The sequence below is a fragment of the Squalius cephalus genome, assembly GCF_949319135.1.
Source record: "Squalius cephalus genome assembly, chromosome: 20".
NCBI classification, from domain to species: domain Eukaryota; kingdom Metazoa; phylum Chordata; class Actinopteri; order Cypriniformes; family Leuciscidae; genus Squalius; species Squalius cephalus.
The window spans coordinates 18,110,901-18,137,646 of NC_137141.1; the positions used below are offsets into that span (position 1 = coordinate 18,110,901).

General features: G+C 35.7%; 1 protein-coding gene across 5 annotated transcripts in view; it reads right to left on the reverse strand.

Moving 5' to 3' along the window:
- The window catches only part of ank3a (ankyrin 3a), a 102,623-nt gene extending 84,054 nt beyond the window's left edge, over positions 1–18,569 (reverse strand). For 4 of the 5 annotated variants that reach the window (XM_079854033.1, XM_079854032.1, XM_079854031.1 and 1 more), the window contains exon 1: positions 18,335–18,566. In XM_079854033.1, the coding sequence (XP_079710159.1) occupies positions 18,335–18,451 (117 nt within the window). In that variant the 5' untranslated portion in view covers positions 18,452–18,566. Of the gene's footprint in view, positions 1–18,334 lie in introns of all 5 variants that reach the window. The other variant, XM_079854029.1, reaches the window with a different exon arrangement.
- Positions 18,570–26,746: the final 8,177 nt, after the last annotated feature.

The window sequence follows — 26,746 nt, forward strand, 5'->3', positions numbered from 1 at the left end:
CGGGCATAATGGCCACAAGTGAAGCTGTCCGGTATTGTTTAGTTTTAAAATCCCTCCTCCACTCCTTTTCAGCCTGTCCGTTTTGATTCGCACTTCAACCATTTTTAAAACATACCTAAAAGCAACTGGTGACTGATTCATATCCATTGTTCTTAATTTAAAATCAAAATATTCACCATATATACACTATAAGTTTATAAGTACAGATGCACCGATGTAGAAACCGATACCAAGGCAATAATAATTTTCATATTATGGCTGATAACAAATAACAGTCAATATCAAAAATCTATACAACTACTTTGTTTAAAAAAAAAGAAAAAGAAACTAAAATACAATAAAAACTATCATTACATGGACACAGTGACTCTTAAAGGGGAAGAAATAGTAACTTGAAGAGTTAAATATTTGACAATGTATCACTATTCATTACTGCTGAAGTAGATGGAGATCTAAATCTTATTAATGGCCAATATGACCGACCGACCGACAGAGAGAGAGACAGACAGATAGATAGATAGATTCAAATCCAGGACTGCAATGTCTTTCCAACCTCAGCATCACAATAAAACTGAAGACCCACAGTCACAACAGCTTAAAGAGGTAGAAACATTCAGTCATGAATGTACAGTATAAGCTTTGTTAGGTAAATGACATAGATAAAGTGGTCTAGAACAGTAGTGAGCACGGCAATCACTCTGCTTATATTACCATGCATGCACACCCGATCAAGGTCAGTAAAAAAGCACTAGAGCAAAGGTAGAGTTGGAGCGCCTGACCAACATGAATGTCGACACTAACACTAACAAACATAAAGCAGATATTATTTTTGCATGTGATACAACTCAACAGACAAAAGAGCCACTCTCCAAACAAACAGTTATTCTCTAATATCTGTGAGGACATTCAGCTCTGCAGGATTCTGCAAACAAAATCTGGAAATCTGAGCCCAGCAAGACCAACAGAGAAGACTTTGCGCCATTTAAACTGCAGAGGGTCTAGCAGAGAGTTTAAAATGACCAAAGGTGTCAAATATATCATGTATTCAAGAAATATGTGAATAAAATGTTTGAAAAACAAAATCTGACTCAAGGTGTAGCAGATAAAGAGCAAGAGCATTTCAGGGTCTCTTACACAATGACCCAAGCATCCCCAACCAACAAATCTTACATTTTCCCAACCATTCCCAACAGACCTATTTAAATCAACACATACTTCCCAACCATTCCCAGTCATATTTGTAGAGTACTTACGGAGGAAAAATAGTCAGCAGCCTCTTCCACCGCCATTTTTCCTGCAGTCCCACAGAAACCCGATCACTTACTTCTTTAGCTCTGCGGCCAGCAAGGTGCCATTCAGTCATGTGATGTGTAAAAAATGCCCTGGCAGCAGGATGCTCAAAGACACACTTCCACCTGACGTGTGTGTGGGTACGGATTCAAGGATACAAAGCTCTCCGGTACTACAGTAAAATAAATACAAAGTCACTTTGAATCCAACCTGCTCTGTTCTTCCTTTCTCTTATACAACTTGACCTCTCCTTCTGCGTCAAAGAAAATCGACTTCTCGGTTTTCTTTGACTGTTCACAATCCTGTCCAAAACGATCTCCCTCTTTCTATTTATCCAATGGGCACCAGCTCCAATCTTCATTCAGCACAGACAAAATATCATGTTTTATGTTCTTTCCCACTACCTCTCTGATTCTCTCTCTATCTTTTTCTGTCATACACACAGAACACAGAGGGTGGGGGTCTTTTGAATAGTGATATGAGGTGTTAAGGGGGTCCAAATATAGCAGCTGATTCTAATGCATTTGCAAATAGGACTATGGCAGACTCCCTTTCCCTCCATTCTGCAGTCTCCCCCTCCCTGCAAACCCTTATGTGCCTGGTTTGTATTGTCTGAATGCTTATCTACTCCCTTTTTGAATAAAAAGAGCGTGTGTGTTTAGGACTGCTGGGGGTCGGTCTATTAGGCTGAATGCTGGGTTCATGGTGCAGCTTAAAAAAGGATTAGGGGGCATTTCCCCCCAGTATTAGGGCCACCGCACCATCATGTAAACACGCACCCCAGCTGTACCTCTGACAAAGGGATGAAGCGTGTCACACATTATACAGAGTTGTTTACATACTGTGCTTGCACTGTGTGTATCTTAGTGTCTGTTTGAATATACTGTTCTGTTGAATGTACCGTTGGTTGTTTGTTATTTTCCGTGTATTATCAGTATGTGTTTATGGAAAAGGGGAGTGGCCTAGAGCTGTGTGTTAGACAGACACATACTGTGTGAACATATGGAGAGCTAACCGGCATTGACAATTTGATTTTACAACAAAAAAATATTTTACTCTTGCATTTGTTCATTATTGAGATTTAACCACATAAATTGTAAAGCTTGCATCAAGAGATTTTTATTATATATATTATATTTATATATTTAAAAATAGTAGTGAATTACTTTAACAACAAACTTTTTTTTTTTAAGGTGAATCTCATAAAAACATTCTCAATGATAATTAAAAAATTGTACAAAGAAATAGCATAAATTAATGTATAAGAAATGCTACCATGATGTATGGATATTTTAAATGCAAATTTAAATAATAGTATTAATTTAAAAATGATATAAATATACAGAATTAAAACAAATATACATTTTAAAATATCTTCAAATAGAAAAGAGTTATTTTAAATTGTAATAATATTTCACAGTATTACTGTTTTTACTGTATTTTTATCAATTTTATAATATAAATATTTTAGTGATCTATTTATTATTTATATTAATAAAATGATTTTGCATTAGAGTAATGAAAACTAAAAATCTTAATAGTACTAAAAACATACATCATGTTATGCAAAAAAATATATTTCTTGTTCTTTTCTTTTGATTTTGGGTGTGAAACATGGACATGCTTTTGAAAGGCTTTGTGGACATTTAATAACTACTTCTGTAAACCCCTCAAATACTCTTTAGACATATTTCCAACACACCACATGTTACACACCACATCTGCAACACTTTTGTTTTTTTAGTTTTTGCAGTGATTATTTATGTACGCTGTTGCTTCATGTTTCATGTTTCATGGAATTCTCTCAGTAAAACATGTAGACATACAGTAGACATGCACCTGAACATACAGGCACACACACACACACACACACTTTGATTATGCAGAGAGGCATCCCATGATGCTTTGGGGTGCATCACAGGTCTCCTCGTTCTGGGATGGTGGCGTTGCTATGGCAACAGAGGAGGAGGGGAAAGAGAATGTGATCTGAAGGAGCTCAAGATGTTCGGTAACCGTGGTGATGGTTTCCCTCAATGACCTCCACCTCATCAGCCAATCACGGAGAGTGTATGAGAGTCATCATTCTCTCTCTCAAATACAGTCAGACACAGAGGTATTCACAAGGGCTACACCTGCTTTAAACCCATGGGCACTGGAGGATTTCCACGCTTTCAGAAATAGGGCATCATTATACATTCTAGAAAGATAAATGAGCTTCGCTCCTACATGACGAAATGCCAACACAGACTGGATGTAGCAATACAATATTTAAGTATGCATTTTCACTCAGTTTGTAAGTGAGTGATGTGTCAGGCTGTCAGTACTGTGTCTGGATGTCTGTTTGTTATTAGTGCTGATGTTGTTTGTGAGTGTTCACTGTGTTTGCTGAAAATGTGAAATGTAATGCCCATCTGCAACAATCTTTTTACATGTAAAGCAGAGGCATGTTAGGGAAAGGTCTATGTCAGGCACAGATGACATCACCAGAATGTGCCTGATATCCAGACTCACACTGGACCCTAGTGGAGAGATTCAATACTACTGACTCTACCTAACAGAAACAGATAGACAATCACATCTATTGTCCTGTTTGTTACATTTGAAATGGCAAAATGTTAAAGTACACATGAAATCAAAACCTATTGACCCTATTTACTTTCCTAATGCATGGTACAGGTCGTATTGTGAATGATTAATCAGAGCAAGTTATTCCAAACAAATCAGCGTAATCTTAAATCAAACATAAGAAAAATATACCATTTGGGAGCACATCTACATCACTTACAGCTATGTGCATATCGAGGTGGCGGAAAAACAGTGGTAACAAGTGGAGGATAATGGGCAAGATGCATGGAATAAGAGAAAAAATGTCTTTGGATGTCAGAATCGGAATGCAAAAAAAAGGTCTTCATTTTTACAGCATACCATCGTCAAAAAGACGCCCTTTGAAGCTAAATGCAGACGCTTATGGTTGCAAGCCATTAAATAGATATACTGGACTGATGAAACCTGTGACGATTACCCTTCTATTAATGCATGAATTTGATGTAAACAATAGGTCTACATAATATTCACATATGCAGTTCATAGGGGGCAAAATCTCACAATTCTGACTTTTTTCTCACAATTGTGAGTTCAAATCTCATAAGTTATTATGTGAATTTATATCACAACTAAAAAAAGAAAAGAAAAGTCAATTGCTGGATATAAAGTAGCAATTCTGAGGGGAAAAAAGGCAGAATATCGAGTTTAAATCTTACAATTCAGATTTTTCTTCTCAGAATTGTGAGGTATAAACTAAAAAAAAAAGTCAGAATTGTCACAATTATGTAAAATCACACAAATAAAAAAGGTTACAAATGACAGTTCAGGTTGACTTTAAGCCTGGCAGCGGTCAGCAAGGGTGCTGGAATACACGAAGAAGATAACAATGACGATGATGACAGTGACAGTGACGACGACAACGATGATGATGATTCAAAACACAGACTTTAATAAAAATCCACAAAGTAATTCACATAATGTTCAGACTGACGCAACTACACACGCTAACTTAAACGTAGACCAGACCAACACTGAGTGAAAATGAGGAACTAATATATACATGGAGATGAACTAAACAACGAACAGCTGTGATGAGGATTAGTGTCCATGGAAACAGATGAGTGGCGGGAAAACTCAAACAAAGGGACGCATGTGATGAATGAGAACAAACTAAAAGTCCATGAAAACTAAACTAACAAACACAACTGATATATCGTGACAGCAACGCACAATTTATGACACTTGGTGATAATAATAATAAGATTTATATAACCTCCACAGATTATGTATTGTCAATTTACAATATTATTATAATTATTATTATTATTAATGATTATTATTATTAATGAACTAATTTAGCAAGTCTACAATCAGCCAATCAACAAATCAGTCAATTAATGAGTCAATCAGAGATGTACTGAATAGTTCATGTGAGTTCGGGCAGCTGGAAGTGCTTTAAACTCTCTCCTGTTCTCTCTGAGGGGCAGCAGTTAATGTGTGCCGGCATGCATGAACTTGCGAGTGTGTGTGTCTGTGGGTCTCTGGAGGCAGAACAGCAGTGTGTGACCCAGAATCATGCTTCTACAAGGAATTTATCATTACAGACCCCAACCATCCTCCATAAAACCATATCTGACACACACACACACAGTGAGAAGTAAAATGTTAAAACTAATTTTCTGAAAAAGTGTGTGTGTGTGTGGCCTCAGCACCCAGGTGCAGACAGCCTGCAGATGCGGGATGCAATATTGTACACATGCACACATCTTTCTTACTTAAGTCTGTTGTAATTGTGTTCAGAAAATATTGTCTAGAATAGTCTATACTTTCTAAACTCAACAGCTATCCAAAACACAAACATTACCACTGCCACATAATTAATAATAGTCTGGTTCTATCAGGGTTTTTTATAGATATTTCATTTATACTTCATCTGGAATTAATTATAATTGCTTTAGTGGTATGCTATAGATCATACATTACAGATATTCTTAATAATACATACAGAGTGTAATTTTCAGTGCCATCCCAACAACTGTTGAGGAGAACTGGAGATGTCCATCCAGCTGTGGGACTGAGATTAGCTCGATTCATGGATTATAATTACACTGGGAATTTAAAGTCAGGTGAGAAGGATAATCCCAACCCCCGTCATTAGGACAGAGAGAAAAGAGAGAGGCTAACTGAGTGAGCAGTGAAGACACAAAAAGTATGGAGGTAAAAAGGCTCCACAGGCTTACAAGTATCTTGAGATATCATGAAACACTGTAAATCTGGATTAAAGAAAAGTAATAAAGGAACTAAGTGTTGACAAGACCATGGCCGTAATGTAATGTGGGTGTGTTTAATTATTTGTGAATTAGTGAGACAATAAGAGATGGAGGATGCAAGTGAGAATGAGAGAGCAAGAGAGTGTGTGAAACTTCTCCAAGTCGTGTATGATATTAGTTTTCTACTGAGAGACAAACAGTGTCCAAAGTGTCACAAAAAGTCCAGAAACACTGTACAACATTCAATAGCCATGATTGAATGCTCACAGTAATATTGATTTTAAATAAGAGCCACTTCCACAGGGAGTACTGTATACGAAACAAACATAAAAAATTATTGCAAAAGAAGAAATACTTTTTCAGCAATGCTTTTAATTTGATCAAATAAACTGACAGAATTCATAACATCAAATAAATTCTGTTCTTTCTATTTCTAAACTTTCTATTCACCGAAGAATCCTGAACAAAATGAATTGCGGTTTCCACAAAAATACTTAGCAGCACAATCGTTTTCAAAATTGATAATGATTAGAAAAGTTTCTGTATATTAAAATGATTTGTTAAGGATCATGTGTTACTGAAGACTGGAGTAATGACTGATGCCAAGTAAAACCTAGCCCCAACCAGACAAAAATAAAAAAATAAAAATGTTCAGCTGAATCAGAGTATGTTTGTGTGCCAGGATTTAACCAAATGCTATGACAGAAATCCATGAGAACCTTGAGATATAAATGTTTCATGCCCTTTACTTAAAGATAAGTAACCACATGCTCCGCTTCTAACATATTCTAATGCAGAATACAGGATCAAATCTGTGCACATGCTCGATGAATGACTGTCACACACTCCTCCATTTAGAAGTGTGTGTGTGTGAGATATTATCTGGCACCCAGACTGTAGCAGATGAGAGAGGAGGGAAAGGCCATCTGCCTGTATTACTCCCCCCTGTGCCCTCAAACACCCCCAAACACATACACACACACACCTCAAAATATCTCAAATGTACACACATGCTGTTTGAAGACCATGAGCCAAGATATTGCATCAGTCACTCGCTTTCCTCCTTAAGCTAATGGTCGTTCTGCAAAGCCTGAATTGAATGACACACATTTTTCCTTTGTGTTAATGAACTGAGGGACAAGTCTAAATTATTGCATGCAAGAGATGATGCAGATCTATATATATCTATATTTTCTATATAGATCTATATTTTATATATATATAAAATCATCAATTAAAATTATTAAATTGTGGAAACACTTTACAATAAAGATACCATTTATTAAAGTACTATGTAACTTTTGATCCCTTTAGCGGTTAAAAAACAAAACTGCATGCATTTTGCGGAAGAACATTGTTTTTGTTGTATATTGTTTTGGTTCATTCTCATAACTAAAAGAGAGAGAGAGATTATCCTACTGCTCATAAAACATTTACTAATAGGCTTAAAGTAAGTAAGTAAGAAAATTTTATTTATAAAGCACATTTCAACATAGCAGAGCTATCCAAGAAAAAGAAAATAAATAAAAGCACAGTAACGTAGAACCAAACAAAACAAACAGTAAAACAAGGATATGGTATCAGCACAATAAAGGCACAATATGTAAGATAAGATTGTTGGATTAAAATATCCCAAAAACACTAAAACAGTGCTATATATTTTGTTGACTAGTGTACTTGCATTATCTTAAATGTTTCCAACAATGTTTAAATCCAGAGTAATCAGCTATTTTAACCAGTGTAACAGCCCAAGTCATTGCGTCGACTTTCAATGACGCCATATCCACGCTACCCTTGATTTCCAGTTTTACTTCCATAGAAACCATGGAAACACCAAAGATACTTTAATATTATATGTTTTATTGACAGAAAACGATTCATTGTTATATAGCACAATCCCGTTAGTCTTATTGTTTGAATCTCTCCTTTTCTTGATTTACAGCGAATAACATGCTTGTACCGTGCCTCAGAGACAACACAACTTTGTGAAGTGGCTAATATAGCATAATCAGAAATCGATCAGGCTTACTACAATGTGCAACAAGTGTCTCATAGCAGCCATTGAATGAACGCTTTGCTTCACACCACACAATAACGTTAATGAAACTTTAATACATTAGCTCACTCATGAACTTGATTTCTGCCTGAGTCCCTTCGGATTGCTTTCCATCGGCTGTGGAGGTGAAGACGACAACTCCCATGATTCCATGCTCATTTTGTTTTGAATAAGCGACCTCTAGTGGCGAAACTTACATACTCTGCCTTTAAGAGATAACCAGTTTAGATGGAAAGGATCTCAAGCATTACCTGAAGATGGTACTGAAGCTATATGCATTAATCTCTCTTGAAAATAAATCCAGCACAGCGCTTCAACAACCCATAATGAAATGACCCTTCAATGCTTTACAGTGAACTCTGTTAGAATGCTGCATATGGCAATTTATCTGTTCAGTAAAATACCTTACTCACCCGCTGAATAATAAAAACGCCATCTCTGCGTCACTTTTACAACATTTCAAATCCCTCAGTTCTCAGCATCTCTGACACACCAAGCCAATGTTGATTCTTGTTTTATTATGAGCTCTGTCACGTTCTCTTTTTGCCAGCAGACTCTCCTCTGTTTGGCTTTTTTTTTTTAAGCAAGTGATTCCCCAGAGGTTTGAGAAGTAATGTGCTACATGTCAACCTTTTTCAGACGTTGTAACAACAAACCTATGGCACTCCCACACCACACACGCATCAAAGTAGCCGGAGAAACTTTTCTTATTTTACAGATATGACGAGACACGCATGGGAAAGTGAAGTTTGTAAGAAATTTCTCACGAAAACCATTCCGAGTCCACGCTTTCATGACGTAATGATGCTTTGACTGTCAAGTAGAAGTCTACCGCGGAGCTCGTGAAACAACTTTGATAACTTTGAAATAGCATGAATAAACAATGAACAATTGCAACATTTTTATGAACAAATTAGACATTCTTGTTAAGTGTTACCTAAATTGTTTAAATTTAAACCAAACCAGAACTTGTTATATTGACATTACAAGTTATATCAAACAACTTAAAGCTATGAGGACCTGCCAGCTCACCATAAAACTTTAAAAAGATATATAACCTTTCAAAGACACACGCATCTCTGTTGAGTTTACAGTAAAGGAGTTTTATAAGGGCAGACAGTCTGGCTGCTGCCCTGAGAATGTACCAGAGCTGATATAACAACACTCTGAACACGATCAATAGAGAGCTGCTGGGTAATAGACCATTATCAGACAGAGTACCTTTGACTGGCATTTACAGGATAGAAGCAAAAGTGTTCTTAAAAGAATTAAAGTGCAGAGAGAATGAACACAATAAGATTGACAGAAAGAGCAAGAGAAATATTTACAGTAACAATCTGTCGTGATTTTCTGAAAGAAATCGATTTCTATTTCAAATAAATGCTGTACTTTAAACTTTTTATTTTTGACTGAATGGCGGAGGAAAAGTCAGTAATAAGGGAAGGGATCTCAATTTAAACCAGAAATGACTTAAAAGCAAGTAGGAAATAATTAAGAGGAACAAAGAATTATTCATAGATTTATTCATAGATCCAGTCAAATATGTTTTATGTTTTGAAGTATATTAGTTATTTTTAACAAACAAATGTTTACATTTGCAATACATCCTTAATATTATCTATATTGAACATGACATAAGAATTAACAGCTGGATATAATTCCAAAATGGAAATGTGGGAATTTCCTGAATAATGCGTCACAGAGAAAGTAGAAAAGTATAAAGAAAAGTATAAAAGAACGCAAAAATTTATGTTTTGAAGTATATTAGTTATTTTTAACAATCAAATGTTTAAATTTGTAATTTTTTAAATTAAGTACTTAAAAAAAAAAAAAAAAAAAAAAATATATATATATATATATATATATATATATATATATATATATATATATATATATATATATATATATATATAATTCAAAAAGATATGATTTTATGATTTTCAAGTCGGTAAAAAGTAGATCAAGAATTGTTTTGGTATCGGATCGTGACTCCCAGAATCGGAATCGGATTGGATCATGAGATGCCTGAAGATTCCCACCCCTAATTTGGACAGTACTTTTCCGTATTGGTATTTTACAGGTGTTTTACCTGTATTTTGAATTACGCTTTGCATTAGGGTTGTGTTTTAAGGATTAACAGAAAATTCCATAAAATTACTGGATAATATCCTGGTAGAAAATTACCAGTACATTTTCCGTTTTTATTTTTTACAGTGCAGCCCTGCAGAGTTTAGTTCCAACCTGCTCCAACACACACACCTGTAGTTTTCAAATAAACCTGCGGACTTGATGAGATTGATCAGGTGTTTTTTCATTTGGGTTAAAGCTAAACTCTGCAGGGCTTTGATTTTGCAAAGGGACATTTCTGTATAGCCAGTGAGCAGAGATGCCTCATACTTATATGAGCAGTGCAGATAACTTCAAATGGAGCAAATGGAGCCCATCAATGCTTGCAGACTATTGCTGGACAGTGACAAGAGATGCTCCATTTAATGAATACAAGAGACAAGCCAGTTTTTTGCCTTTTGTTTCATAATAAATTTGATACATATAACCATTTTGCTGGTTTTTAAAGTGTTACACAAACAGGACAGGTGAAAAGTAATATCTACACAATACACAGGCTTAAAATGTAAAAACTTAAATATCTTGGAAACAGTAGCCATTCAGTTGTTTTAATTGTCATATTTGAATTCAGCACAACAAAATACACAATAAATAACACATTTTATCTCTGAAGCAGACAACTTCTAAAAATTGTAGACCATAATAATAAGAAATGTCCCTTGAGCATATATTAATATAGATTATATTATATATATCTATAATGTATAATTATATATTATAGAAAACAGAAATGTTCAGTTCTATTATTTTACACAATATTACTGTTTTTACTGTATTTTTGATTAAATAAATGCAGCCTTGTTGAGCATAAAATACTTCTTTCAAAACCAACCCTTAACTTTTGAATGGTACTGTACGTATACTAAAGAAAGCAGACAGATCATTAACATAACATGGAGTGTTAGTATACATACAAAGGTACTCCACCCCTACAGACATATAAACTGAAGAACATATTTCTAAGGTTAGCAGTGAACTCACTTACAAACATGTTGTGTAAGCATGTTGACTACTCAAATACAAACGCTCACTCACACAGGGAGACTTTCATGGTGTTGACTAGAAGCTATAATATACTGTGAGAAGGGCAACCTAATTTCTGATCACATGATTCTCACACGCACACATCTTTTAAGAAATCACTCACTCACTCACTCACTCACTCACTCACTCACTCACTCACTCACTCACTCACTCACTCACTCACTCACTCACAGACACACAGCTTCATGTCATACACCCTTAATATGATCTATATTGAACATGACATAAGAATTAACAGTAGCTGGATATAATTCGAAAATGGAAATGTGGGAATTTCCTGAATAATGCGTCACAGAGAAAGACATGAAGTATAAAAGAACGAACAAAAGAAAGAAAGAAAGAGCAAAAGAAAGAAAGAAAGAAAGAAAGAATTATCACATCAGCCTTTTAAATTATGAATAATGTAACAAAAGACTTTGTTCAATTAAAAACTCATGACTGAGTTTCTGCACTATTTGAAAGTCTGAAACATCTATTAACTAGCACTCATTTAGTGAATCTGTTTGTTTGATTCCAATGATAGTTTGAATCAACACTCAGTAGTGTTCCAAGTTCCTGAACAGCTTTTTATGTGTGCTTTTTAATACATCAATATATAGGTACTTTTTTGTTACTGTAAAAAAAAAAACTGGGATGCATTAGCAGCCAGGCAAACACACTGTACAGTACACAGAAAGTATCTGCCTAGTCAGTGTGATCTCAACTAGGGATGGAACGCTTACCGGTTTCACGATATACCACGATAAAATGTCCTCACGGTTAGTATTATCGTTTAAAATTTAATTATCACGGAAACCGTGTTCGATTATCGCGATTTTGAAAACTCGCAGTGAATCCTGTCCAGGCAGCATCAGTCTGACAGCCACAGCATGCAACGTTGTTTTTGTGTACAAGAAGACATGGCGGAAAGCCCCAAAAATCCCCCAAAATCCTCCTGCGCGGCTGCATTTTCTCAGAGATGTCCGATATTGTATGTACTATTCTTTGTTATTGTTAAGTCCCACTAAAGATATACAAAATATTGTAAAGCTATATTGTTTTTGTTCACTATATTCCAAGACTTCTGAAGCCATTTGATAGCTTCATGTGAGGTACAAATGGATATTTAAGTCGTTAAAGTGAATGGAAACCCAGCAAACACAGAACGTTGGCACAACGTACCCAACCTTCTAACAACGTTTTAACAACATGGGCAAAAAGGTTGCTATAACTACGTTGTGTGGTGAAGGTTGTTACAGCGTTGTGTCGTCTCATTCTTTATCGAGCAAGGATACGTGAGTATTGCGTTTAATTTACCTCAGCTAGATGCGTATCTATCAAATTTTGTTCCCTCATGAAAAAGCTGCGCTATACATTTAAAATAACTGTATTTTCATTTTATAGTATATGTAAATAAATCAATTTGTTTTTCATCAATGTATTTTATAACAATACAAAGAGCAATGTGGAAATTTTCATTAAAATAACAAAATTTATCCAAATTTATTATCTGAATTATCCACTAACCTCATTTATAATAGCATTTTAATGAAACGAGAGAGTGCGTCCGCGGTGCACTGTTGACGACGGACATATCATTTTATGTGTATGCTTAAAAAAAAGTGCATAGAACTGCTAATTTTATTTGTGGTTTGATGATTTCCAAATATAAAACTTGTTGAAATGTTTTAAGAGTGCATATCTGTTCTTTTTGAACATTTTCATCTATTTTTAACAAAACCGTGATAATATTGATGATCGTGATAATTTTGGTCACTATAATCGTGATATTTTTAATTCCGTTACATCCCTAATCTCAACATGGCAGCTCCCAAACTTTTTCTAGACTACTGACTGTCTTATCTCATATGTACATTATTTTAATATTTTTTTAAAGTACAAATCACTTCTTTAGGAGTAAAACCTTTTACAGCGCAAAAAGTCAAATCCGTTAAATTATATACACTACCATTCAAAAGACTGCATTAATTTGATCAAAAATACAGTAAAAACAGTAATATATTATAACAAATTAAAAAAACTGTTTTCTATTCAATATATTTTTTTCTCATTTTCATTTGTATTTTACATTTGACTCTTGAGGAAATATGGCTGTAAGTAAGGAGGTACGGTTGTGCATGAGTGTGTGATGTGTCCTCTGACACACAGTGTTCTCAGCTGGGAACTGACGCTCTATATGGAGCCTCAAGCATGTATCAACCTTTAACAGACAACTGATACAGCTCATAGACCAACACAAACACTTGAGGAAATGTCAAGTGATACAAATGTAAAATATGTTGTTTATAGCTTTATAGAAAAATATAAAGCCCATTTTCATAAAAGCCCACTGACCCATGGATTTCTGTTGACTTCTATCCAATAGACATACCCTCACACAAACATTTCTGCAATTAAGCCATTTTCCTCATTGGAACGTCAATTTTTACTGTCCATGTGGATACATTTGGTACCCACAATGTAAGCAAACACACACACACACACACACGATTATTACCATAAATATACTTGTTTACACCTGTTCTCTCCTACCCTGGACAACTTAAACATCTGCTACTCATGTTTCACTGAATGAATAATAGACAAAAAGTCCTGGCACTATCCACCTCTCAATTACAATCACAAATGCAGTTATTTGTTGATGTGGATCTGCTTTAAACGAATGAAAAACAATCTTATAACTGCGACAGACATAGTACATCCTGAAATGCCTGAATACTGCAACACACACTTGCATTTACAGGCAAGCATATATGGTAACAAAGCGTGAGAGAGGGAGAAAGAGGGTGTGAAAGACACAGTGATCTAGGCCATAATTGATGATCACATGATCACAGAGAAGAACAAAGCATCTGAATAGATGGATAACGGGCCCTTCTCCACCTCTCCAACAAAATCACCCTCTTCATCTCCCCCTCGATGTGTGTGTCTCTCTCATGCGCTGCTCTCTATCACCCCCTTCCCCTCCCCCACACCATTCCTTCTTCATGTTTGTGTGTGTGAGCGAGAGAGAGAGAGACACTATTACACGGCTTCTCTCATTAATGGAGTGGAGCGAAGCTCATTCATCACACTGTCCTGCCACATGCACATACGTGACTGTATATTCTGCTGTAGGGGCTCCACAAGGCATGAGTACTCACCAGGGACAAACCCCAAAAAAGTATTTAACTCCTCTGACCTCTCACTGCCCAGTGCAGTTTTTCATTCATTTAGTTTTTACCACTGAAAAAAAAAATATATATATAGTAATTGCATCATTAGAAAATACAGTCTGTACCAAAAAATACAGTTAACAGCTGTTAATTATAAAAGAAAATTGTTTTGATAATCTTTCACAAAACATTATATATATACACACACATACATACACACACACACACACACACACACACACATACATATATATATATATATATATATATATATATATACAGCATATGCACACACACACACAATGCATATGAAACTCTTACATTATTTTTACTATTCACAAAAACCCAGTCTGTTCCAGCCATGACAAGATCAATGAAAATAGTTAACAACTATTAATAAAAAGATACAGAAACTTGTTTAGATAATTTTTCAGAAAATGTAAACAATTTGTAAAAAAATTTTAATTAACTATGTTTTTAAACATATACATTTACAATAATATAATCCTATTATGCAAAAAAAAAATTTAACTGATTAATTAAACATGATTAATCTCATGATATACAGGCATCTTTATAAAGTTAGAAAGATATAAAATGAAAGTAATAATATCAAACTTTGTTTAGGCGTTAAAATGACTGACATTTTATTTCATAAGTTCTTTTTGACTACACAAAAAAAATAAAAAAAATTGTGCAGGTTTTTTTCTCTTAAAATGGTCACAGATGCCCTATAGCTAAAGTGGGTGCAGGCATTGAACAAAAATGTATGCACTCTTAAAAGGGGAGGTATAATGCCATTTTCACAAGCCTGTCCCTTTAAATGCAAATGAGATGCCTACATTTTTGTTTAAGAAATGAAAAACTACACACTCCATCAATTAGTGTTAGAAGAACTGTTGCCAGTATATTACATGCTAGAAACATAATAAACACAGCAATAATGATCCAATCATAGACTCTAAAGCATTTGCTTATTAAAATCCATACAGCAACTTTTTTCCTTTTCCTGTGCAATGTATATGATCTAAGAGAAATAACAAAACATGTATTATGAAGTTTAATCAAAGAAGACGCAATGTAAATGAACTATATGAACTATATTTTTTAGATTTGAACTGTAAGCTGATATTTTTCAGCTGAAACAAAAAAGTAAAAAAGAAATTATCTTTATCTATTGCCCTCTGTTATCTGTTCTTCCCCTAACAGAAGGAATGCCCCATCTCTTAAACTGAACTTTTCTCAATGATCATCTGCTCAAAGACAATTGTGAATATCAACAACTGGTCAGTGAATTGAGCTCAAACTTGATTCAAATGTCCTGGAGGATCCAGCAGCTTCACTTCTTCATGAGTGAGTTCTATATCAGGATTCACTGTCCCGGAGCACACAAGTATAACATCTAACCTTCATATGACCTCTGCCAATGGCAATCAGCTGGTATCTCTGCCTCTACCTCTCTCTGTTATTTTACATTCACTATCTCTGTCCATTTCTGTAATATAAGATGAAGACGCGTTCAAAGAGGAGGATGAAGTTCTAAGACCACAGCGACACCTTCATGTAACAGATTGTTGTTTCAAGTCATTCTAAACAGACACCTGAATAAAAAATAATAATAATTCAGGCATGCACATGCAAGTTGTTATAGCACTTTGTGAAATGTACACCAACTTTGACCCCTGAGAGATGAGGCCTTTCACAACAACACCCTGTGGACTGATCTGAGATCAGGTCAGTGACACTCAGACGGCCTGACTCCCAAAGCACAACAGATGTTCCCTGTTCCCACGGCAACCCTCAGCATAACCTGGGATGCAGAAATCTACGTTGTGTGACACCGCTTTAAAACATGAGATCTGAAATAAACAGAGAATCCCACTCTATGAGGAATAAAAGTGAATCAATTTGATATATACTACTGTACTAAATGATAATACCATATTCATACACCATGGTATTACCAGGGCCACATCCACCATAGACACCGAGGGTGACACATGTTCTTGAATATTAAAATTAAAGCTTGCTCAATGGGTCTTTCAATGGTCAATTCTTCAATCATTACACATTTGGTTGCCAATTTTGGGTATTGCCATGATACAGTACATATCCAAAAAAGCATGGTATTACCACTGAATGTTTTATAGTAGAGGTACTGGGATACCCTGATTGTATAAGCAGACAAAATAACCATCCAGAACCCCACATAAAAAAAACAACTATCTTTGGCAAACTAGACTTCCTAATTGCTCTCCTATTAGATGCATGTGATGTACTTGTGTGTGTGTGTGTGTGTGCGTGCGTGTGTGTCTGTGTGTGTGTGAAAAAGCACATGTGTGTGTCTGTCCCACAATGCCAAGGCAATTACCTCCTCTATGCAAGAGTGCGACACAGATTAACATCCATCTTTATGATGTCTCTCTGTTTTTCAATCATACGTATAGAGAAACACTGTCCTCTATTTTCTCTCATACTTTCATTTCATCACTCAACCTCCTGATACATTCTTAATTCTAGAAAATAAGATGAGATAAAATTCCTTTTTCCAATGTTATTATGTATTATTATCTATAAAACACTATCTTTCTCTCATAATTTATCTTTCAATGTATTTGATTGGCATGGCTGTTTGCATACAATTTTGCCAAAGCATCAATAGAAAAAGACCAAAAGAAAGAAAGAAAGAAAGAAAGAAAGAAAGAAAGAAAGAAAGAAAGAAAGAAAGAAAGAAAGAAAGAAAGAAAGAAAGAAAGAAAGAAAGAAAGAAAGAAAGAATAAATAAATAGTGATAGCAATGGTAATGGAAAAGATAAAATTAAATAAAATAAAATAATAAAATATACTGTAAGAAAATAAAAAATAGTAGGGTGTCAGTAATGATTATGAAAATAGTCAAATTAAATACAATGAAAACTTAAACCAACAAAAGAAAAAAAATACTTCACATAAAATAAAACAAACTGGTCTAACAATAATTTTAAATAAAAAAATACATTGATATTGTCGAATGTCAATTCTCTCTCTCAAACCTTTTAAATTTTTCAGTATTTCAATGCTTTGTTGGTGTAACAAATTCTGGTACATTAGCAGAGGGTGAAACTCTGTTTCTCACACACACACACATAAAACAGAAAAGGTCAACAGATGTGAGCATAGCTCGGTGTGTTGATCACAGGTAAGACACATGTTAAAGGAGGCAGGAGGCAGCCACTCATCGCTAACACAAGGATCCTTCAGGTCACAAACCACATCACAAAACACACTCCAGTTTAAAATTACACAGCAGCCACAAAACAACAAATAGGAATCGCAGAGATACTGCTGAAGAAGATCTGTCTGGGTGTGGTGGATATAGGCTGTGTGTATGTGTGTTGTGTCTCTATAATATGAAATGATAGACAGTTAGCACGGTTCACATCTGCATTCTTCATTCCATCACTCTTCAGAACAAACATCAATAAATCAGTATGTGATGTATAATACACGAGTGTCTGTGTGCATGCACACACACACACACGTTTCAGAGGACAGTAAAATCTCTCAGAACATGCTGCAGTGTGATGCTCTCATTTTTAACCTGAACGCATAAGAGGACGAACACACAAACACACACACACACACACATCACGGCTGGTTGTTTATGGGACATATGTGTGCGTTTATGTGAAGGCGAGCGGTAAATGTTAAGTGTAACCTTGGCACTGCAGCACAGATTTAACACACTCACACATACACACACACACACGCTTAAACTCACTGGCAGTAACAGGCGAGATGTTGTCGTCCCACAAACCCAATCAATCTCCCTGTAATAACATGTATGTGTGTGGGTGTATTCCTGGTACCTTTTTCTTTTGTTCCCGTAGTTGTTTCTTGCTCTTCCTCTTCTTTTCCTTTTCATCCTCCAGTGCATTAATATCCACATCTTTATTCTTCTTAATCTGAGACGCTGCATGAGCCATTATCAAGCATCAGCCACGTCCCCACAGCAACCATACATACACACTCACACAAATACACTGAGATAAACGTTCAGAATACAGAAGATTTCCAATTCCCTAAAATACTCCCAAAAAATCCCTCCAAGTGGAAGAGAAAGATCCCATCCAGAAAAAAAAAAAGAAAAAAAAATCGACTACTCCGTTTGCTTGCCTCCAGCCTTTATCATTGGCAGTTCAAGGAACCATATCCAGAGAGAAGAAGATACAGGAAAAGAAAGAAAGAAAGAGGGTGGGAGAGAGAAAGAGAGATGGATGGGGACACCAACATCACCAGGCACCAGTGAACGACTGAAGGAGAGAAAGAAAGCGAGAGAGGGGTGGAGGAGGGCAGCTGGGGTGGTTACTACGGAAACCACGTTCTCTTCTCAGCCGTCCCCAAACGGTCCTACCTGAACCGTGTACGCGACAACCAACATCAGTGTGTGTGAGTGTGAATATATGCGCATATATGTAGCCACCCACCAGCACCGTGTGTGTGTGTGTGTGTGAGTGTGCATGGTGGTTGTAGGGGAGGGGTGTCGCACAATTTAGCTCATGCATGTGCGATCACTCTCGCTCACACACACGCACACACACACATAATTCGATGTGAGGGAGGGTACCACTACTACTCCAACCCCATTATGTTAACGGTTGACCCACACAAAATGGAAAAAGAGGTATATTTTTGCATATTAAAACTAGTTGTATATGCACACACACTTAGACATGTGGACAATATTTTGTGCATTGGTAATGCATCATTATATTTAGATCATATTTATTTGGGATTTGGGGTGAATTCATGGTTCAAGGCCAGCAGAAATCGGTGTGGCCATAAAGCCCAGTGTCTTCCCCATGGGGAAACATGAGAGATGAATGAACACAAGTGAGAAAAAAAACACCGTGGTTCACACACGGTTGACAGCTCTCAGCTTCTCTCTGATGTCATTGACATTCTGAGTATGGAATGACGGCAGCCATGTTGGTTTTCGCCTGCGTTATCAGCCACCTGAGTGCAGCAGGGTCCTCGGCAACTCCAAGACTGCCTCATTCACTGCCTGTACAAAACACCCTGCACTTAATGTGTGCGTGACAGAAGGAAAGAATAAAAAAGACCAAAAAGGCCAATCAATTTCACTCTATTGAATGACATGCATTGTTTAACTACATGCTAAACATGTGGTAATGTCTTTAAGGGAAAGTTCACTCAAAAATAATAATTCTGTCATCATTTACTCACCTTCACTTCATTATAAACTATGACTTTTTTTCTTCCATGGAACGCCAAAGGAAATGTTAGGCAGAATGGTCATATTGCTCTTTTCAATGAAATGTAAGCAAGTGCAAAATAATATATGGAAACTCTACCTTAGGTCTTTTGTGCTCCACAAAGAAAAGTCATACAGGTTTGGAATGACATGAGGGTGAATAAGTTATGAGTTTTCATTTGAACAATAAATATTCACCCTATAATTAAGCATAGGCCTATATAATTTTGGTCTTAACACGCTGCAGCTCATTAACTCATCATGTGTTATATTCATCTGATATGAATTATTCGAAAACAATAAACAGGACAAGGTATAAAATGAATGTGTAATTTATATTGTCTTTACTAAGATTTTTCACTTTCTATTTAATGAATACCTACCCTGGTAATCCAGAGTTCTCGCGAGAGCACAAGTTGAATTTGCTCAGCGAGTTACTCTGGTGTCGAGTAATGATGCTCATTAAATATGCCCCTCGATCTGAGCTGCACCAATCACATCGGGTTATCTGATATAGGCGGGCCAGAAGCGAGCTAAACAGATGACGACAGCGCTGTGACGTCGAAGTCATTAGTAAACATTGCAAGATGGCTATGGATGAATACCAGTTGTTTGAAACGGCTTTGGCCGCTACAATGAACAAATTAGACTTGGCTTGTTATCCAATTGCGTGCAGTGAGATTTTCAAATGCATGCTTGGTGCCGCCCCTTGAGCTGACCGATTTCATTAGTCAACGCCAGACCATTAATCTTTTAGATTTAGGTCTGGATTTCCAGGCTAATGAATACAATTGGTAAATTATTAAATAAAGTGATTAATACTATTTGTTTGCAGACCAATTATATAAATCTCTTTCAATTTAATAAAAGTCTTGAGTGGTATTCATTGATACAGTAATATGTTTAACTGAAAATCAGTTATACCATTTTGTGACCATCATCTTATGTTTGTGATTTGTACTAATTTGCATCAATGTCTCTATTTGAAAGAGGTACCATGGGGTAAAAAAAAAAAAAAATCTCTTTTACTACAATACTGCTTTACATTGTCTTAATGTCCCAGTCAGACTGAGCAAGGGGTCTGTTTTGGCTCACTCTCAGCCTGGCTCAGTTCCCTTTGCTCTGAATACACTGTTACTGCCACAAACACAACTCAGAAGGGTTCATTTACCAGTCAGACTGGGCAAAAAGCCCAACACATATACTACCTCTGTCTGGGAACAATGTTTTTAACTTAATGCTTTTGTTTTTATAAACACACACTATCTCAGCAACCTTTTTTTTGTACCCCGCCTCTTAAAAAGCCCAACCAACCATCCAACAAAACTATGACCACTACCAAATAATTGGTTGTAAATGTGCAACTCCTAGACCATAAGAGCTGATCACAGCACTTTAGAGTCCATGATTCCTGAAAAGCTGATTCATAATTCATTGGCACACTGAGCAAAGCTTGTGCTCATGCGGTCACGGTTTCCCTCCTCCCTTGGGACAGTGTGTGCACATTCCCAGCTCACCCGTATCAACAAAGGGACCATTTCCACCCCATCACACCTTGGGGAATTACCCATGATGCATATGTGCTAAGTTGTTGAACCCAGTGACCCCTGAAGTCAGGCACAAGCAGAAATGCACCCCTGCGCACCTCCACCAACAGTGACCAGTTAGGCAGTCAATTCCAACTGACCAGTGATAACAGTCACAACAGCTGGACCAGTCAGATCAGATAACCAAGCTGAACCCATCAAATCAGCTACTTTCAGATCAGACAAACAAAACAAATCAATAGCTTCCATTGAAAACACGCTGCCAATTAATATGTGGAAGACCTAATAAATAATAAGGACCATGAACTCCCACAAAACATGCCTTCAGTACAGAATTGTCAGATTACGAAGAGGGACAGGTTTTGCTGGTTAGCAACTGTCTATACTCACGGCCATATATATGTTAAGTCTTATGCAAATGTCTTTACTTCACTTGTGACCAATTTAATCATGCATCCATGTTGAATGAATATATTAATTTCTTTTAAAAACTTTTCTTTCCCCAAACACAGACAACTAAATAACAAATGTTTCATTCTATTTATATTAGATGTGTTTTTTGTAACCATTAAAGGAACTATTTTTTTTTTTTCCCCTGTCTACTGCCTTTGATGTCACAGCTCAGGACAGTCACCATGAAGGGTTCTGGACATAGACCATGCAATTTCAATAGTCACAAGCCAGTGCAAAATGTAGGGCCTCGGGGCTCAGGGCCACTGTCAAAGGGAACATACGGAACATACGGTTATCCTAAAATAAAAAATAAAAAATTAACTCAACCATTTAACAATGACAACTACGAATTAAATTATTTCCAACCAACAAACTATATTGAATAAAAAAAATAAAAAAAATTAAGTTGATTATTCAAAAAACTTAAGTTGCTCCAACTAGCCCTGGAACCAATTAATTTGATCTATTTCAGATAAAATCCACAGCTATCATAGCACATGTTAAATTTGACTTCTTTAGCATGTATATTCAATGAACCAGTAAGATATAACGTGTCACTGGAATTAGCGCAGTCATTGCTAATAAAGTCTATATAGTGTGTCATGTTTTTTCTCTTCAGCATAATGGTAACCACAAAAACTTCAACATTACAGACACTTTGTCAAAACATTAAACACTAACAGGTCATTCCCTTTACTAAAAAAAAACCCCACATAAAATAACGCTTAATTTCAAAATGTACTCTCCTTATCCAGTCCTATGCAAAGCATGCTGGTAACTAGAAATCCACTATACCCAATTTCCAAAGTTATCAAGAAAATTTTATTAAGTTACTACAACTTAATTTTTTTAAATTCAATTAATATAGAAATTTTAGTTAAATTACATATAATATTAAGCTAATGTAATCATCAACATAATCATGTAACCTGAACTCAAGAAAATAATGTTTGCAACTTTACAAACAAAAAGATTTGATTAAATCAATAAATATATTTTTTTAACTTGCTAAATTTAAAGTTGTGGAAACAGGTCCCCTGCTGGCCCTGTGTCGTCAGATTGGCATTTGATAAACGTGTGTCCTTTGCGTGTAGCTGCTGTAAATTTCAGTGGGGACCCTGCCCTAAATTCACATTGAGACACAAAGTATAGGGATGATTTAAAAATAGTGTAGGGATCATTTAAAAATTAAAATCCTAAAAGTCGCAAAATAACAGCTTTAAATTCCCAGCTGAACACTGAGGACAATAACCAATGTTTACAAATGTTACTGCTTAAAGGTTGCACAGCACATATATGCATGCAAATCAATTCTCTAAGTTGTTATACAGTACTTCAATATCCACACACGTCTGATCCTAGTACTTACAGTGGTGCTCTACTGCCCTCTTGTGGCTTGAAAGAGAAATTGAAGCAATGTGAAAATGGAAAAATATATTTTTTAACTAAAAATAAATAATAAATAAAATAAAGGCCTATTTGAAATAACAGACAAAACTTGATCTACATTATACTTTGGTCCTCCTATTAAACAATAAAACAGTATGCATATTTAAAAAAAAAAATATATATATATTTATCTGTCCACCTTCTATACAGATGATAAAAACATTCTGTGCAATGTATGAAATCATCGAATAAGAGAGAACTAATGTAGTCAAAACATACAATGTTATATTGTGGGCATGTCTCTGAATCTCACTAGCCAATCAAAGCATCTGTCTAAAGCTTCTAGTGTTTCTTAACCGGTGGGTCATGACCCAAAAGTGGGTCTCAAGACAGTCGCGGAGTGTGTAGTCTAAGAAACAATGGAAAGAAAAACGTTGTTCTAAATGTTTTTCTGATGCAAAAATGTTATTTTGAAAGCTATTGGCATTTGTTAGACGCAGTTTAATTAGCCTAAAGAGTGCGATTCAATATATGCTGTCAGATTAGATGCTGTTGTCAGGCTATATGTCAGTGTCATTATTCTACCTTCATAACTTGTTACGAAATAAAAAGTCTCACACCTCAGAAAAACGAATTTCCTGTCCCGTCAGTCATTATAATGTGCTCGCGGCACACACTGAGTAAGCTATCACCTCACTATACTGAAAGAGCGAATGAAATTACAAACATGCAAAGACATAGTGACAGTGTCAATTAGTAAGACATGAATACCAAAGAGTGCCAATAAAATTATGTAACTGGTTCGTCGTGTGTTAGCTGGGAAGGATTTGCAAGCAGGTACAATGTTCATTCTATTCACCAGGATCGGTATCCATATGTTTAAGGCCTATTAACAGTTCATTAGTATTGTTTATTTACCATGTTTGTAACCTTAACCCAAAATACCACTTTATTTTCACTTTGTGTTATTTTCTATATTTTTGATGACTGTGATGGCTCATACCAACTTACTGTACTAATGTTATTGCATTAACAAAAACTAGATTAGGACTGCTATTTAGCCTTGCCTTATACAGTTTATTCATCAGTGTAAGTGATATTGTTACAATTTATGTGTGTTAAGTTATGTGCTTGTATGCTTGGACGTTCAACTGAAAACTTGCTAACACATGCCTTTATAGGTCACATCCAGTCAAAGGTGAATGGTCAACTTGTGTTAGAGTAGTGTTACAGTCATTTAACGTGCAAGTGGACACCTGTTCAAATTCTGACCAAATATGTGACCCTGGACCACAAAACCAGTCATAAGGGTGAATTTTTTGGAATTTATGTAAATTTCCATTGATGTATGGTTTGTTAGGATAGGACAATATTTGGCCGAGATACAACTATTTGAAAATGTGGAATCTGATGGTGCAAAAAAAAAAAAAAATCTAAATATTGAGAAAATTGCCTTTAAAGTTGTCCATTTATGTTCGCGCTTTAGCTGCATCCACTCACAAAAATAAAATTTAATACATTTACAAAATATCTTCATGGAACATGATCTTTACTTATTATCCTAATGATTTTTACCATAAAATAAAAATTGAGAATTTCGACAATGTATACAATACAATGTATTGTTGGCTATTGCCACAAATATACCCGTGCGACTTATGACTGGTTTTGTGATCCAGGGTCACATATCATTTTTTTGGTTTAAATGAAAATAAAAATAAAAATATCACATGATCTTGACAGCCACTTTAAACAGAGATCTAAAAATCCAGGTCTCACATTATACATGGAAAAAAAGTGGATTCTCCCCCTCTCTCTTTATATTTTAGATGTTTCTCTCTTTATAATGAAGCCAGGTCACACTCTATTACTTCCTCTCCTCTCTTGAGAAATAACAGGTGACATTAACTCTCTGGCTCTGTATGTTAACCTAGTTAGCCCACATTACACACACACACACGTTTGGTTTTCATGTTTTATGGGGACGTTCCACAGACATAATGATTTTTAAACTGTACAAACTGTATATTCTAACCCCTAACCCAACCAATGTTTTCAAAAAACATAATATAATATAATATAATATAATATAATATAATATAATATAATATAATATAATATAATATAATATAATATAATTTATACACGGTTTTCCCACAAGAACAAGGATTTCGGATATTGTCATCTTTGAGGGGACATTTTGTCCCAATGAGTATAATATACCTGAAACACACACACACACACACACACACACAGACAGATGTTCAAACTGGAAACCATTACCTTCCTTAACCACAAGGGGACAGAGTGTGTTACACAGGCTAAATGTCACTGTTTCCACATACTAGAGCATAATACACACTCAAGGCCTCACAATTCAAATGATCAAATTTCTAAAAGGCATTTATATATGATGGTTTGAGCCTTCTTGACATATACGGAAAAGACCATAAGTGTAAACAAACAAGATGCAGAGAATGCCCATGGTATTTGTCTTTTAAGCTCAAGTTAGCTGTATCAAAATAAATAAGATCCCTGAAAAACACTTATGCAACATTAAGAGTAACGGATCGATCGCAAAGTGGGCCCTTTTATTCTTGCAAATGGCCAGTCTTCGGTGTCACAGCAGCAAATCAAATTTCCTGTCGCCATAGTGATGCCACCCAAGTGTTTTGAAATGCTAATGGTGCTTTTTGCTAACCATTATGTCACAGTGACAGAATTGTCTATGTAAAGATTGGGACAACCATGTTTACATAACCATTCAAAACTTTTTTTCAAAAGATTTTTTTTTTTTTTAAGAAGAAATGTTTTTTAAAGGAGTCTCTTATGCTCACCAATTCTGCATTTATTTAATCCAAAATACAGTGAAAACAGTCCGATTGTGGAATAATATTACAATTTTAAATAACAGTTTTCTATTTTCATATATTTCAAAATGTAATTTATTCCTGTGATGCAAAGCTGAATTTGCAGCATCATTACTCCAGTCTTCAGTGTCACACGAACCTTCAAAAATCGTTCTAAAATGCTGATTTGCTGCTCAGGAAACATTTCTTATTATTATCAATGTTACTTCCAGGGGATAAAAGTTTAGCTAGTTAGCTGGTTTAGCCAGTTAGCTGGTTTAGCCAGTTAAACGTAAGCATTCTGGAGGTCAAAAGCATGTTTCTCCTCTTAAATTAAACAGCAACTGATCTTTACTAAACAAATATGGCCGGCTTTGCTCTAGGGCGCCCTACAAAACTATGTTTACATTTTTTTTATAAATCAAAATGAATCATAGACAAAAACTGATTAAAATGATTACCAAATCTATTCCTAATGAATATCTTTTCAAATCAATTACTTCAGCATGTCACTAACAACCTCAGCAGGGCCTGCAGATGTGAATCTGTTTAAACTTTCCACCCGTGATCTTCCAGATGAAGAAGCTCATAAAGTGAAGAGAGAAGAAGTTTCCCCAATTATTAGCAAAAAAGAAAATGCAGGGGGGGGGGGGGGGGGAATGAAACGATTTTACGCTCTGGTAGAGCTGGTTATTTCAGTGCATAATGATGAACTCAGAGGGGTTTGTGTCTGTGGAAAGGTCCAGTGAAGGAGGGCGTTAAAGGAGA